The 15,611-nt window shown below is 32.8% G+C and overlaps 2 protein-coding genes across 5 annotated transcripts in view; both read left to right on the top strand.

The window, feature by feature from the left end:
* The window catches only part of RAD54B (RAD54 homolog B), a 77,633-nt gene that overhangs the window by 21,409 nt on the left and 40,613 nt on the right, over positions 1 to 15,611 (top strand). The gene's annotated exons all lie outside the window — the stretch shown is intronic.
* On the top strand, positions 1,571 to 13,727 carry LOC114514720 (fibrinogen silencer binding protein). The gene is made up of 2 exons (XM_028533957.2): positions 1,571 to 2,117; positions 7,554 to 13,727. The coding sequence occupies exons 1-2, from the start codon at positions 1,744 to 1,746 to the stop codon at positions 8,074 to 8,076; spliced, it is 897 nt and encodes a 298-aa protein (XP_028389758.1). The 5' UTR covers positions 1,571 to 1,743; the 3' UTR covers positions 8,077 to 13,727.

Raw genomic sequence — 15,611 nt, 5'->3', positions numbered from 1 at the left:
GAGAAACACGTAGTATATCGGGAGAAAATAGCCTTATTTTGCGTACATTGTTATTTATCGTATTTTCAGACAGAGATTAGAAAATACATTTATGGATGAAAAAGGGGTCACATACTAAACCTGACAAGATCAGGGGAGGCCTGCACGGCTGCCTGACAAACTCGGAGAGCTAAAGTAACCACACGGGCTGGTCTGACATGAAAACTTCCTAACTAAAAGCAGTTTACCGAGGGTAGTCATGTTCTAGGTTGATATTGTTGCCTAACAAAGGTCAATTTTTACTTTAACTGAGCCAGTTTGGGGTTTTTTTGCATCTATGTTAATATATCTGATAACAGTAGCTTTGGAATATCAAAATTATTACCCTACCTACCCCACAAAGCACCAGAACAGGGACCACAAATCCTTATTGTTATTACGATCATGTTAAGTGCTAACTGTTAACTGTCTTACACCAGCCTTTGTAAAAGAAGTACCGTATGTGCCTGCCTTTTACTTTTTCTCCAGTCCCAGAGATTTCCCCACTTTGCTTTCTCCTGTCTCCCGAATCTGTCACTAATGAATTTCATGTAGCCCCCTTTCCCTCCGCCTTCTATTGTAGTGTATAAAATAAGGCACAAAACTGCCAATCTCTGGAGCATTTCCTCCATCTATTGGGATTTTTGCTTCCTGGTAGTTGTCATCAGTTTGGCTCAAATTCATAAAAATTCTTACAGGCTTGAATGTCTCTTACATTGACATGTTCTAAGCATGCAAAATGGTGGCCTTGCAAATGGCTAGACTAGCCATTTCCTTTCATAGTTCAGATTGTGTGAGTATGGCTAAATAAAAATCCCTCTTCTTAATAATAACAAAGGCGATTTTGTTGTGTGCAGTCGTAAAGTGAGATGATGCTGTTCTCACTGTGGATGGTGATTTTTACACATGATAAAGCAGGCTAGCATATTCACATACGTTACAGCTCGAATAATCCATTGCTTTAAAAACATATTTTTATCTGCTTTTTAGATTCAGTGTTCGACAAAAATTTCTTCTTAAATAACCGAATAAAAGTACACTGGATACTATAGATTGTCAAATGAAGGAGAAGCTTAGCTTTACTGTGGAGTCTGAGTCGGGTGTAACCTAACTAGCTAGAGGATATGCAATGCCTGATTGACAGCAGGACCAGCATTATGCAGATTTTGTAAGAGAGAATGCAGCTCATTAACAGTGATTAGGGCCTTGCTCAGTTAGGAATCACTACATTCACCACTCATATTTTCAGTTTTATTTTTTCTGTCTACTGGGTTTGTAAACAAATAGCACAAAACAATTCCTCTTTTGTTTTTATTAAAGTGATACTGCAGTGCAGTTTCAATCTATCAGCTAGGCATACATGTGTGGAAATTTGATAGTCTCACCAAACTAGCTAATTTTTAGCTGTGTTCCATGCTTATCTCTAGACCTTTGTGTATTAAATTCTATCTTGAGCTGTTCTCTTTATACACAAGTGTGTTTTGCTTGTGCCTTCCTGTCTTTTTCAGTGAGAAGCTTTATGTAGGTCAGGCTTGGCTTAAGCAGATTTCCTGAACCTGCGTCAGCTTAAGCTGGAGGAATTTTAATAAACCCTCCCCTGTAGGCGTGGGCCTAAATGAGGCTAGCCTAGTTAAGCCTGATCTTTTTCCGTTTGTGAAAAGAGCTGAGCAGAGCTGAAGGCTGCATGGTGGTTTCAGAAACTGCCTACTTAATTTGAAAAGAACAATGGTAGGAAAGGCTAGATCTTCCAATTTTACCTTATCTGAAAAGCTTGATTTGCTAAAGCTTGTGAAGCCATATGTGAAAATTCTTGAAGAACACACTAATAAACATTCAGTAATAGTGGAAAAGAATAGATGTTGGGATATCATAGCAGTTAACTATAATGCAATTGGAGTAGACCGCCCTCCACGAACAGCGCAGGGCCTACGCACCCTTTACAAAAGACTCAAAGAATATGCCAAACAGGAGCTATTGCAGCAAAAAGATACCCAATCAGATTTTAAAAGCAATATTTCTGAGCCAACCAAGAAAGTTATGGAGATGATTCCCCAGATTTCCAGTTTTTGCCTGGTAAGAGACAGGAACCACATACAAAGGTAAGCTTTATTTTATTTTGTTGTGGAAAATTATGGCGCCTCCTATCTATTGGGCTCTGGCTTAGTTGTGATACTGATATGCATAGTAAGCATCCCCACACGGGAGCACTGAATAGTGTCTTTGTTTTGTATTCTAAAAAAAGAAAAGTGAGGCTATAAGGAATTTTTCTGCTGCATTTCATTTAAGCCACTTTTTATTGTCTTCCCTTCCCCCTTCCCTCCCTTTGTAGTTTCTGAAAAGTGAAGGTTAGGGAGGAATGAATGGGATGAAATTTGTAACATCACCTCATAAACTTTTTAAGCTTTAAAATTAAATTATTTAATTAGCTGAGAGATCTTTAAAATTTCATTGAAGATTATATTTCATCAGAATTTTCAGTTTTGTAAAAAGTTAGTTTCAGGAGAAATGAACCCATGCTTTTATTTGAGATTGTTAATCTCCTTTTGAATATTCTTTGAGCTAAAAAACTAAAATCAATAACTATGTAAACTTATCAATGGTATTGTATATATTAAAACAGTTTAAATTCTTTTTCTAACTTATGTTTAAACACTAGGAAAAGGATTGATACCCAATTAGGGATTCAACTACTTAACAAAATTCAGTTTTTGTGTTTTTATTAGTTAATGATATAGTGTCACTTTGATCTTGGGTCACACAGGAAAGAGCAGGATTTCTCAAACTGCTTTGCAAGGGTATCAGACTGTGAGTTTTACTATACCAGTAAGAGCAACTGGGTTCATTAAGGGTTAGAAACATTTCTTTTGTTTGTTTGTTTTAATTTATGCTACACATAACTACTTCCCTGGGAATCATAAAAACTCTTATTTTACTACTGATTGAAATTTTAACCCCTGGCACAAGGCAAAAATAGCTCTGCATTCTTCTGAATCATTTAGGGTAATTTACAGGTTATGAACTTATTGTTAGTTGGGAGACCTTTCGAACATAGCTTTACAGTTTGCTTTCCTATTAGTGGGAGAGTTATTTTATAAGCAAAATTATTGATTACCTGTGAAATCTTTTTGAAGTTAAGAGAGAAACAAGGGGAAAAAACTTTTTAGCAAATGTGTTTGTTATTTTGATAATTTACAAGGATAGTTTTTTCAGCCTAGCTTATTTCTAGTTGATAGCATAGTAAAAAAAAATATCACTAGTGGGAATCTGGGACATGGATCTACAGTGTATTATATTAAATCATGGGACCACTGCTTAAAATGTTCACTGTGATTACAAAGGATTAAATCCTAATATACTGGGTGTCCAAAAAACTCCATAGAAAGACTGTTTTATACTGTCCTACTTATTAAATCCCCCACTCCTCCCCCCCCCCAACCATAGAGAAAAGTGGCTTTTGCATTACAGGTATAAAACTATCTTTTGGGTATTAAGTATAGGATTTTGTAATTTGCAAACTACATATAGAACCTATAGTTTTAGTTGGATAAATATTTTAAGCTGGTAAGAATGGATACTATATATGATCTTAGCCGAAAGGCTGAGAAGCCATAGATACATATTTTAATAATACAGTGAGTATAGAAGAAAAATAATATACAAGTACCTACTTATATTTTGACCATTTGTGTGTGTGTTACATACTCAGTCTTTTGAGACAACTAAATTTCTGATAAAAGGAATGAATTGATTTAACCTATTTTTATACCTACTGTGTAAAAATTTTTCAGATTAAAAAATTATTTATTGATTTTAGAGAGAGGAAGGGGATGACGGGGAGAGAGAGAGATTGATTTGTTGTTCCACTTATTTATGCATTCATTGATTCATTGCTGTATGCCCTGACCAGGGATCAAACCTGTAACCTTGTGTTTAGGGACAATGATCTAACCAATTGAGCTACAACCCAGCCAGGGCCAATTTTTAGATTTTAAAGTGAAGAGTATTCAAAATAAGTCATTTAAACGCTTGCTTATGTTGGTGTCTACAGTGCTATTTTTCTATAGTAGCATTTTCATTTAATATATTTATATATGTAATGTGCTTATACTTGGCATCATCTTGAATCTTAATTATCTCAAGTTTATAATTACTTTATAACTTTAATTATACTTTTATATAAATATGTCTGTTAATCTCACTAAACTCTCCATTCTTAATAAGTAAAATCTTACTGCTTATATTATTAAATGTATTTGAAAATACACACCTGCCCTGGCTGGTGTGGCTCAGTGGGTTGAGTGCTGACCTGCAAACCAAAAGGTCTCCGGTTCAATTCCCAGTCAGGGCACATGCCTGGCTTGCTGACCAGGTCTTTATTTGGGGGCATGAGAGAGGCAATTGGTCAATATTTCTCTCTCACATTGCTGTCCCTGTCCCTCTTTCTGCCTCCCTCCTCTCTCTCTAAAAATAAAGAAATAAATCTTATTTTAAAAAAGTACATACCTATTTTGTAAGACTGTCTCCATAACACATTGATTTATGCCTTTGTTTTTCTTTCTAATATCAAATTATGTTTTGTGTTTTTGTAATCTATTTGATCTTTAAAATCAATATTTATAAATTTTAGAAGTCCTTCTGTTTATTATTTTTGTGACATTCTCTAATGCACTTTTTATATAATGACCTTACTTGTAAATGTTTCAACTAAAACAATATCTGGAGTGCAATATTCCAGATATAAGGCACATTTTAAATTTACATGAGAATATGTTTGTGTCTAATTGTGAGTATTACTCTATTATACATAATAATTTGGAGTAGTAATTATGTAGATTTTAAAAATTAAATTTTCATCTGTAGTTTGAACATTTTCCCATTCTAAGTTTTAGAATTGATAATAAAAGCAAATCTTACTAATTTGAGTTACATTTCTATTGCTTTGCTTTTGAAAAGCATAAGATGACAAAAAGTCAAAAATTAAAATGAAAATTTATGTGATCTACACATAGATTTTTTCATAACATACTGTATATCTTATTTCATTTGTATCTGTTAGACAAATATCTGATTTTTTGGCAATTTAATGCCATTTGTAAGTGACATATGGGGATTTTAATTCTTTTCGTATGTTCTACTTCAGCTTATTTCAACATATTAATCATCCATGTACAATATATCTGAACCATGTTATTTTTTCATTGTCTGTAAATATTCTCTACATGTTAATATAGTGTTTTCTCATTAATAATCTTTTTCTCCTTTGTAACTTTTATTTTTAAGTTAGGCAGAAGCAAAAATTAAAAAACCCCTCAAGAAACATTATGTATTTTAAATTATATATTTTATATATTTTAAATTATATTTTAAATTAACATCTTTATATGTGAAATTGTTTTTTATAAAACTAGAATCTTAAGGTACATTGCACTTATATCATTACAAATATTAATAAGCTATGCTAAAACTAGATGTCTTTAGGAAGAAGTTTTGTTTTATGGAAATTACATGTAAATTTAATAAACTTTAAATATATAAGCCATTTAAAAACATTGCATTATAAAAACCATTTCAGGTACATTTAATCATTCAACATATGATGAGCACCTACTAGGTTTCAAGTGCAAATTTAAGGTATATGCTGGCGATATAGTGGTAGATATAAATCCTTGGCCTTTGAACTTGACCTGACAGTGGTTGAAAAACTGAGAGAACAGCTGAGTTGTTTGGTTTAGGATAGGTAAGACTAAACACTGCTGCATGTGCAAATGGGTAGAAAGGATAATCCTGATAGTTGGGCATACTGAAAGCCATATAAAATCTTGATTTTTAAAAATTATTTTTTCTCATTACCATTTATCCCACTGATTTTTTTTTGATAAATACAGAAATCACAGATGGACTTCCACTGTACTGCTAGAAGTTTTGAGCTTTCATGATTGTTAGATTGGTTTAGGAGAGCACAAGCAGTTCAAGGCTTACGGTGTGGGGATAGCAAGGCCCAGAATGCATTGAGTGGCTTTCTATGCCATTAAAAAATGTCAGGCTTGTAGAGCAATTGGTGTCTCTTTGAGACCATTAAAAATGGCTTTTTTAAAAAAAATAATTTACCTCCTTATCCTGTATAGTATTTGAAATTTCCTGTATTTTTAAGAGCCTAATTTTTAACTTAAGGATGGGAGAAAGCTATATGTGTATGTTATTAAAATCCTAAACTTTGTTACTTACCTTAAAAAATTTTTTTTTGGCAGTTCTATTCTGTGTATTTATCCAAAGAAAACAAAAACAGTTTCCAATAGATATATGCATGCCTAGGTTTATTGCAGCATTATCTCTAATAGCCAAGATACAGAAGCAACCTAGGTTTTTAGCAAAAAACAAACAAACAAACAAACAAAAACAAACAACAAGTGAAGATTATATGGTATACACACATACGGGATAAGAAAGAAAGTAATTCTGCCATTTGTGACAATAAAGATAGGTATGGTGGGTATTATGTTAAATGAAATAAGTCAGAGAGAGAAGGACAAATGCCATGTGAATTCACTTATATGTGGAATTAAAAAAACAACTCAAACAGCCCTGGTTGGTGTGGCTCAGTGGATTGGGTGCTGGCTTGTGATCTAAAAGGTCACTCATTGGTTTGATTCCCAGTCAAGGCACATGCCTGGGTTGTGGACCTGGAGGTGTGTGAGAGGCAACTTATTGATGTATCTCTTACATATCTATGTGTCTCTCCCTCTCCCTTTCTTCCCCTCTCTCTAAAAAGAAATTTAAAAAATAAAATCTTAGAAAACACTCAAACACAAAACCCACACAAACTCATAGAAACAAAGAGAAGTGGAGGTGTTAGGAACAAGTTAGGCTGCACTTTGTTCGACAACCTCAGTACCTGAGTTCTGGCTAAGAAACAATTCAGAGCCAAGACAAACTGTAAGGGAAAGTTTATTTAGAAAGTCAGAGGTTGAAGAAATAAGCTGTAGAAGAAACGGGCTGAGGAAACAAATTACAGAGGCAAAAAAGAAGGGCCATGGAGCTTAGGAGAAAGAGTCAGGCAAATGGGACACACCTAGAGAATCACCTGAGAAGGGGATGGGGAAAGGTGCTGGTGTGTGAGGGAAGGAAGGAGGGAATGGGGAAGACCACTTAGCCACTTACTTTTGTTATTCTAAGGGTTAAGATTAAAAATATATATATATTTATTTATTTTTAGAGAGAGGGGAAGGGAGGGAGAAAGAGGAGAGAAGCATCAGTGTGTGGTTGCCTCTCATGTGTCCCCATATGGGGACTTGGCCTGCAACCCAGGTATGTGCCCTGACCAGGAATCGAACCTGTGACCCTTTGGTTCCCGGGCCAACACTCAGTCCACTGAGTCACACCAGCCAGGGCATGGTTAAGATTTTTTTGTTTCATAATTTTTTTCATAGCTTTAAAGCTTGATGATTAATGTATATTGAACATGAAGCTATGGCATAAATATACTCTTGTTTTCATTTGATGATTTACATTTTATAATGCTTTTTTGTGTGCTGTAGTGCAAACTTGGATGAGGAAGCACAGGCTGGTACCAGTTCTCTACAAGTAATGTTGGATCACCATCCAGTTGCTATTACAGTGGAGGTGAAGCAAGAAGAAGACATTAAACCCCCTCCACTGGTTTTAAATTCCGAACAGAGTTATACTTTTGAGCAAAGAGAAGAACATGAATTAGTACATCTTATGGAAAGATCTGTGTCGCCATCACTTTCCTCTGTTGATGTGAGAATGACATTGTCTCCATCTTCTCTTCCAAGGAGAGATGACTTTTTTCATCATGAGAATGGAGGACACTTTAGGTCACAATTAGGGTCTGACCCTCAGATTCTGCAAATGCTGAAAGAGGAGCATCAGATAATTTTAGAAAATCAAAAAAATTTTGGATTGTATGTTCAGGAGAAGAGGGATGGATTGAAAAGAAGGCAGCAGCTAGAAGAAGAGTTGCTACAAGCAAAAATCGAAGTGGAGAAGCTGAAAGCAATTCGCTTACGGCATGATCTGCCTGAATATGATAGTTTCTAAGTTTTTTTTCAGTCTCCCAATTTGATAATTTAATTTTGGCCAAATTACTTTCATTTGGGAATATCTTAAAGCAGAATACATACTTAAGAAATATTTAGTCTCATTTAAAAAAACTCTTGACATTTTCTAATTATTCAATTTTCTTTTAAGATATATTAAAACTTACTGATTAGATGGCATGGTTGTGTTTTTTTGTCTTTCCTCAGTTTGTTTTGCTAGGAGTTTAATTGTTTGCCTTACAAATGATGTTATATTTTGATCATTAAAATATAACATGTAAATATATACACAAATATTCTTTCAAAGCTCTGAGTCTTCAACATTTTAAATTAGAGCTTTGAAAGCTGTAGTTTAAGGTTCATAAGTCACTGTAATTTAGAAGCAATACTAGTCTATTAACAGAAACTTGTCTTTATGACATTGATTTTTATGCTTTCATTTTTGAAAGGATTAAGTCCTATGATTTTAGTGACTAAAGGTGTTTGGAGATTAGTTTTTCCCCTACGTCTTCAATTTAGAAGCTAATAAAACTGAAGTCCAGGGAGAATTCAACTTGATGTAAAAAGCTATTTATGGCAGAGCAAGGACCAGCACTGAATCTTTGTAATTTTTCTTCTTGCTGTTCCATAGAAGTAAAGGTCCATTAAAATATCCTCCATGTAAAAAGTGGAAGTGTTTGTTTCATTAAAATTGTTTTTAAAATTGGGAGGTTATGAAATCAGGGGAATTGTATTAGTTACCCAATCCTCCATTTTTTTTTTCTAGCAAAATAAGATACCCTCTTGGGGCTATTATATATCTTGGCTATAAGATTTAATGTCTTAGTTCATTTTTAATGTCTTATTCTGAAAAATATTTCACAGTAAAAATTTTAATGAACAAAATTTAAATTTTACATAGATTAAAAGTAGCAAAAATATGTTGATGGTTTAAATGATATTCTGTAATGTGTTTTATAAATACTGCTATTTTAGTATTTATGGAAATAAAACATTCATTCTTAAAGCACACATATTAAGTTTAAATCTTTAGTATGTATATTACTTAAGGATTTTGTTTTTGCTGGGGCTTTGTTGAGGAAGTATTTTTTAAGCCAAGCTTTTGAATGGGGTAAGTATAATTTTAGCAGTAAAGTGGAGAAGAGTTGTTTAAGTCAAAGTGAGTTGCAGGATGGAGAAAGGCTGGGAATGGGGAGAAGTGGATCATTTGTGTGCAAGCATGAGTCCAGCGGTAGGCCAGATGACTTGCTTGACCTTGAGTGTAGAGAGCCGATTAGGGCAGTGGTAACCTCAACTAGGACATCTCCCTTGACTAAATGGGGTAGCTACTGTTTAGCTCCAGGAGAATTTTTACATACAAGCATAAGCCAGAAATTTGTATTTTATGTGACAGTTTTCCAGTTTTAAGATGTTTGCAAATAATTAAAAATGTTGAAACACTGCACAGACAAAACACATGAGTGGACCTCATTCAGCCAGTGGGCTTCGGGTTTGTGGTCTTTGAAGTAGGACAGTGGTTCACCAAGAGTAGATCCTGACCAGTAGCATCGGCATCATTTGAGAACTTGTGTAAAATGTAAACTTATACCTTTTGAATCAGAAACTCTGGAGGTAGAGTCCAGCAATTATTTTAATAAACCCTGTATTTTGGAACCTAGCTCAGTGCCTAAATCATACTAGATTCTCAAAAAATGTTGTTGAAAAGGAGTAAAGGTGAATTAAGGGATATCAATTTGGAAGTTGGTTGGTGCCAGATTATAGATTACATGAAAAACTATTTTTAAGAAATCAAACCTGAATGTATAGTGGGAAGCCATTGATGCCTTTTGATTAACAGAGAGATAAATTAGAGTTCCAAGTCAGTGTCTTTTAGGGTGGGCATTGTAGTGAGAATAAGTCTGCAATTTAGGTTATGGCTGTAGAAATAGAAATAATAAAAATAAAATGGACTATTAAGGTATTACTTTAGGTTGAATGCTTAATTTCATTGGCATTTTATATCTGCTATTAAGAGTTCAATATTTTATAAAAATGCCTTGAATATTTATTATGCTATATCCTTTTGACAATTTTATCATCTTTAATCTTCTATGACTTTGAGTCTAATGAATTTTCTATAATTCTAATTTGAGGTAATGTTTTTATAGTAGAGTTCCAGTAAATGCGTTCTTACAATAGTCAGCTTTAAGTTTTTGAGGTTATTGAAAACAAATTACTACATATAAAGTAATTCATATTGCAGTCTGAGCGTGCTACTTCTTAGAATTGATGATGAATGTTTAATTTGAATATTGACTTTGTGCAGCTAAATCAGAGTTTTCCAAAGTGTGTTCTGTGGAACATTAATTCTGTGAGATGTTGCTAGGAAAGAGTTCTGGTTCAAAATAGTGCAACATACGCCCTGGCTGGTGTGACTTAGAGAATTGAGTGCCAACCTACAAACTGAAAGGTCGCTGGTTCGATTCCCAGTCAGGACACATGCCTGGGTTGTGGGCTCAGTCCCCCAGTGGGGACAAGTAAGAGGCAACCGTTAAATGTATATCTCTCACACATTGATGTTTCTCTGCCTCTCTTTCTCCCTCCCTTCCCCTCACTCTAAAAATAAACAAAAATCTAAAAAAAAAAAAATGCAGCATACATCTTTTTTGGTGATTAGGTTCTAAAATCAGTGTCAAAGGTAAAAATGTACATACAAAATTGCCCTTGAAAATTCTGCTGTCTATAAAATAGTTGTAAACATAGTCTGTGACAGTCAGATTTTTTTCTAGCATTGTGTTGTTTCTTTAGTTGTATCAGAGGGCAAATTCATTAACATTTAGGGACTGAGTAGAATAAAACAGCCTATTTTTATATATTTTTAAACCCCAGTATCTCACTCATTGCAGTGAATTTACAATAGCAGTTTTTCCAATCAGTCTTGTGTAATTTTAATTTGTAAAAATTTAAGTGCTTATGATTCTGTTCCATTTTATAACCACTCTTCCATCCATGCAACCATAATTAGCATAGTTTATGAAAATTCCAGTATAAAGAAAATTTGACTGTTAAACTTTTTTTTTTGGAGGTTCTTATTGTCATTTTGTGTAATAGCTTAGGAAGATTCTGAGCTAAACATTTTTTTCTTTGTCTTTTTGACATTCAGACTTTTTTGAGTTTTTTGACTACTTAGCAACTTAGCAGTTTTCACTGAAGGCAACTTTTACTAAGCGGAATGTGTAAGGGAGAATTCTGCTAGTACTAATGGAATATAACTAAAGCCACCAGACATCCTACATACTGTGGAGAACTGTTTGGGGCCGTGAGATTGACCTATGAAATGTGCTGGGAAGACATAGGGAAGAGTGATTTGATTTTTAAAATGTAGACTAATTTTGTGTAAGTATATTAAATTTGAAAATCTAAGTCAAATTACTATTTCACCCAATATATTAGTACTTTAAATAGTGGATAGGTTATTTTTAGCACCTCCCCATATGTTTTCTTACCCATATGAACTTAAATTGTACATTATTTTTACAACTTCTGTTTTCCTAAACTAGGTATGATTTATAATGGCATCCTAGAAAAGATAATGAAGCTCTTCCATTTCTTAAGATGCCAGCAGATTTCTTAAAATATTCAAATCAAGTACTTTTATGTATAATGAGACATCAACTTGGTATTATTTCATTTTTGAAGGATTCACTCTCCTTTTGCATCTTAGATAGAAATGTGTAAAATATGAATTATTTTTCATGTGTGGCCTTTTAATGTTGAATTTTAAAAAGACATGTTTGAATAATTTAGAGCGTGATAAAATGTGTTTAATATATGCTGTTCATGATGGTGGTTAAATGTTCTTTTAAATATAAGGTAATACATTGTACTGATTTGTGGGTACTTGCTTTTTGTGTCATAAAACAATTCAGTTCTGTTGAGGTAAAATTTTAATGATGAGATATAATTGAAATATATATATACAGGTGATTGTGTTACAGTAGATACCAAGTGTACCATGTTTAAATATCATAATATATCTTTCAAATATTAAGATCCACAAATTCTCAAAATCAATTAAATATTTGATATTAAATTTGATTGTAAATACTTCAAAATAATTAGATGAAATATGGTTGCAGTACTTAATACAAAAGATTAAATGCTTAAAATACGCAACCTAGTTAATCATTAACAGTTACGCTAAATCTTTACATATGATTTTGATTTGTTTGATTAAAACTAGTAATTAGAATATGAATATTATTTACTTTTCATTGGTTTGTAAATAGTGGAAAGCAAAGTAAATAAGAAAAAAATACTGCCTAATTCAGCCCAAATAATTTAAACTAAAATGTATAGGTCATTAGACTTATACTTTATTAATATAAGTCTAAATGACTTTGTTAGTATAAGTCTAAATGTTTTCATGTTTTAAAATTATGTGTGAATTCACTTCTGTTACAGAGATCAAGAAAGTCTTCAAACATAAAGAAAAAGTCAGGAGTATTTTACAGTAAACATTCATATGTCTATCACTGAAATTCTGCAATTTTTTATTGTATTTGCTTTATCATATATTTATCCATTCATCCACCCATCAACTCATTTTTAAAAGAACACAAACAAGTTGCAGAATTAGAATACTTCTAAACACTTCAGTATGAATGTTATAAATTGGAGTTCAATATTTATTTGTATATGTATTTTTTTAAAGGTAAGATTTGTAAACAGTGAAATGCAGAAAACTTCAATGATGATTTTTGACAGCTGACTACACCTTTTTAGCTTAACTCCCTCTTAAATTCAGAACATTATCCTCACTATGGGTAATCTTCTCATTTCCCCTTCTAATCAGTCCTCTGGCACTTTAGGCAACCACTGTTCTGATTTTTAGAAAATCGTAAGCTTTGCCTGTTCTAGAACTTCATACAGTACGTACCCCTTGTTTCTGTTCTTTCACCCATCTTAACATTTTACTATTCACTCCTGTTCATCCATCTTGTCAGTAGTTCATTGCTTTTTGTTGCTGAGTAGTGTCCGTTGTATAAATATACCACAGTTGGTTTATCTTTTGATGTATTTCCGGGCAATTTCCAGATTTTGGCTATTGTGTATGACGGTTCTATGAATATTCTTGTATAAATTAGCTATGGACATAATGTTGGATTAGGAAAGTTATATGGTTAATTTTTTAAACAACTGCTAAATTTTTTCCCAAGTGATTATACCATTTAAACTTCCATTTACAGTGTATGGTTTCTTTTTTAAAATAAAAATTTGCATGTTCCGTGATTCGAATGTCAGAATTGGAATTGATGAGTAACTTTTTTGATCTTTAAATGGATTGAAAATGCTAGGCAGACAGTTTAGATATTTGGAAATGTTGTAGTTTTATGTACTTTTTTCTACTTTAGCATTCATTGCATATACGCTTTGACAAGAGGTATTGAGGGATGTGATGAAATGTATAGTCCTTGTCATTCTCATAAAGTATCATTCTGAAAATGACCTTTGATGCAAAGAAATATCTTCTAGGTTTATTTTATATAGAATGATACTTGTATTTAGTTGACATTCAGTCTCTTATTAGGTAAACAATGAATGATTACCAGTTTAAAGGAATTTATGAATTAATGTTTGTACATTTTTACTGTAATAAAACCTATGTTTCAAGTCTTAAATTTATGTTGCAGTTATGTTAATGCATAGTGAACATTCTGGTATGTTTTGGTAATTTTAAAACTAAAAGATACTCTGAAAGAGTATTTACATTCTTTATTGAATTTGATTATATAGGACATTTAAAATTTCATATGTTCAATTGAAAACAGTATGTTTATGTAGAATTTTTGAAAGGACAGAAAGAATATTAAAGACTTGGGAGTATGCAGTGCACAGTTGAGCCATCCAACCTTAGCATGACTGTGCTTATGAATCATAAAAGTATAATGTCTACCACCAATATTAAAACTACATTATCTTTTCCTTTCTGTTTTTTCTTTTTTTTTTTTTCCTTTCTGTTTTTTCAAAGTGTGGTTTAAAGCATCTTTACCTGTGAATCTTGTGCTAGGACTTCAAGTCTTTTGTTTATGTAGATCATTTTTTTGTTACTGACTTGGGAAGTATATTACAGGGTCAAGGGGAAAATAGATCAAAACCCAGTTTAGAAATAAAAATTACAGTTTTTGTGAAATTGTTAGGGGTGGTTAGTCTGGAATGTAGCAAACTAGTCAATATTTTATGTAATACAGGTAGGGTAGATATAAGAGATTATATTCATTATATGTTTAATTTCCAATTTTTATTCTAATTTTTAGAATTATTCACTGTCCTTTCCCTATCCCAGGTCCTACATTTAAAATGGACTAAGTGGGAAAGGGGAAAGAGCAAAATGATGATGATGGTAGGTAATATTTAGGGAGTACTTAGTATACAGCAAATACTAAGGAATTACATTTTTCTCTTGGATAACCCAATAAAAAATGAACAAATTTTAAAAATGCAGAACGATATTGTCAGTCTTTTGTTCAATACACAGTAACTGCTATTTGTAGAAATGATGCAACAAGAAAATGAATTAAAATTGGCTAAAATTTCATGCCCCAAAGTCTTCAGAATTCAGAAACTAATCAAAGCATCCTGTCTTTTTAGTTTATGCTAAAAACCTGAAAATTTTACCTGGGAAAATCAAGGTGGGTAAAACAACCTAAATAACACATGACAACTACCAGTTTGTCTAATGGAGTGATAAGTTCTTGATAATGTTCAGGCATTCAAAATTTGACTTAGCAAAAGTGCGTTTGGTAGAAATTATGGCTATAAAAGAAAACTTATTTTAACAAAACTGTAGTCATAAAATATGATACATAAAAAAGTGGCCGATGGGTTAAACCTTTTTGTAAAGTCTACTTGAAAAATAATCTTGAAGGTAATAATTCATTGTAATGAAAATAAAAATAGATAATAATGGAGATGAGTTAAAAGTTAATTTCTGAAGGTTATTTTCTCTACAAAAATTACTTTTAAGATTATTCTCTTTGAATTAAATATTTTTATAAACATGAAATAAAAATGTACCTGGATTCAGAATGGCAGCTTTGAAGAGTATCTATTGTTCTGGGAATATGGTGATGAATACTGTCAAAACACCCTCTTCTCAGGACTTTATAGTTTAGGCACCTTAAATACCTTGTCACATAAATAATTGCTGAGATAATGCTGAGGTAACAAGGCAACTCGATCTAGTTTGGCAATCAGGGAAATTTAAACTGTCCAGAAGCGTAAATAGAAGTTAATTTGTAGAATACGTGGGAGGGAGAGAAGTGGAAGATCCTTGGACTGGAACTAGCATGTTTTCTTTAAGACCATGAAGACTACCGGATTTTCAGCAAGATAGGTGTATGACCATTTATATGAAAAAACATAAAATATAGTAAATCTGGAATAGTATTAGGGAATAGAAGTGGCAGGAGAACATCTCAGTGGACCTATTGGGAAGACCTTACAATGGTACAGTGGTTTAGAGATGAGGATGCTTGGCTTGTGCTCGAGGCTACA

Source organism: Phyllostomus discolor, chromosome 7 (assembly GCF_004126475.2).
Source record: "Phyllostomus discolor isolate MPI-MPIP mPhyDis1 chromosome 7, mPhyDis1.pri.v3, whole genome shotgun sequence".
Classification (NCBI taxonomy): Eukaryota; Metazoa; Chordata; class Mammalia; order Chiroptera; family Phyllostomidae; genus Phyllostomus; species Phyllostomus discolor.
Note: the sequence above shows the minus strand (reverse complement) of the source record. Positions and strands in the feature narration are given on the sequence as shown.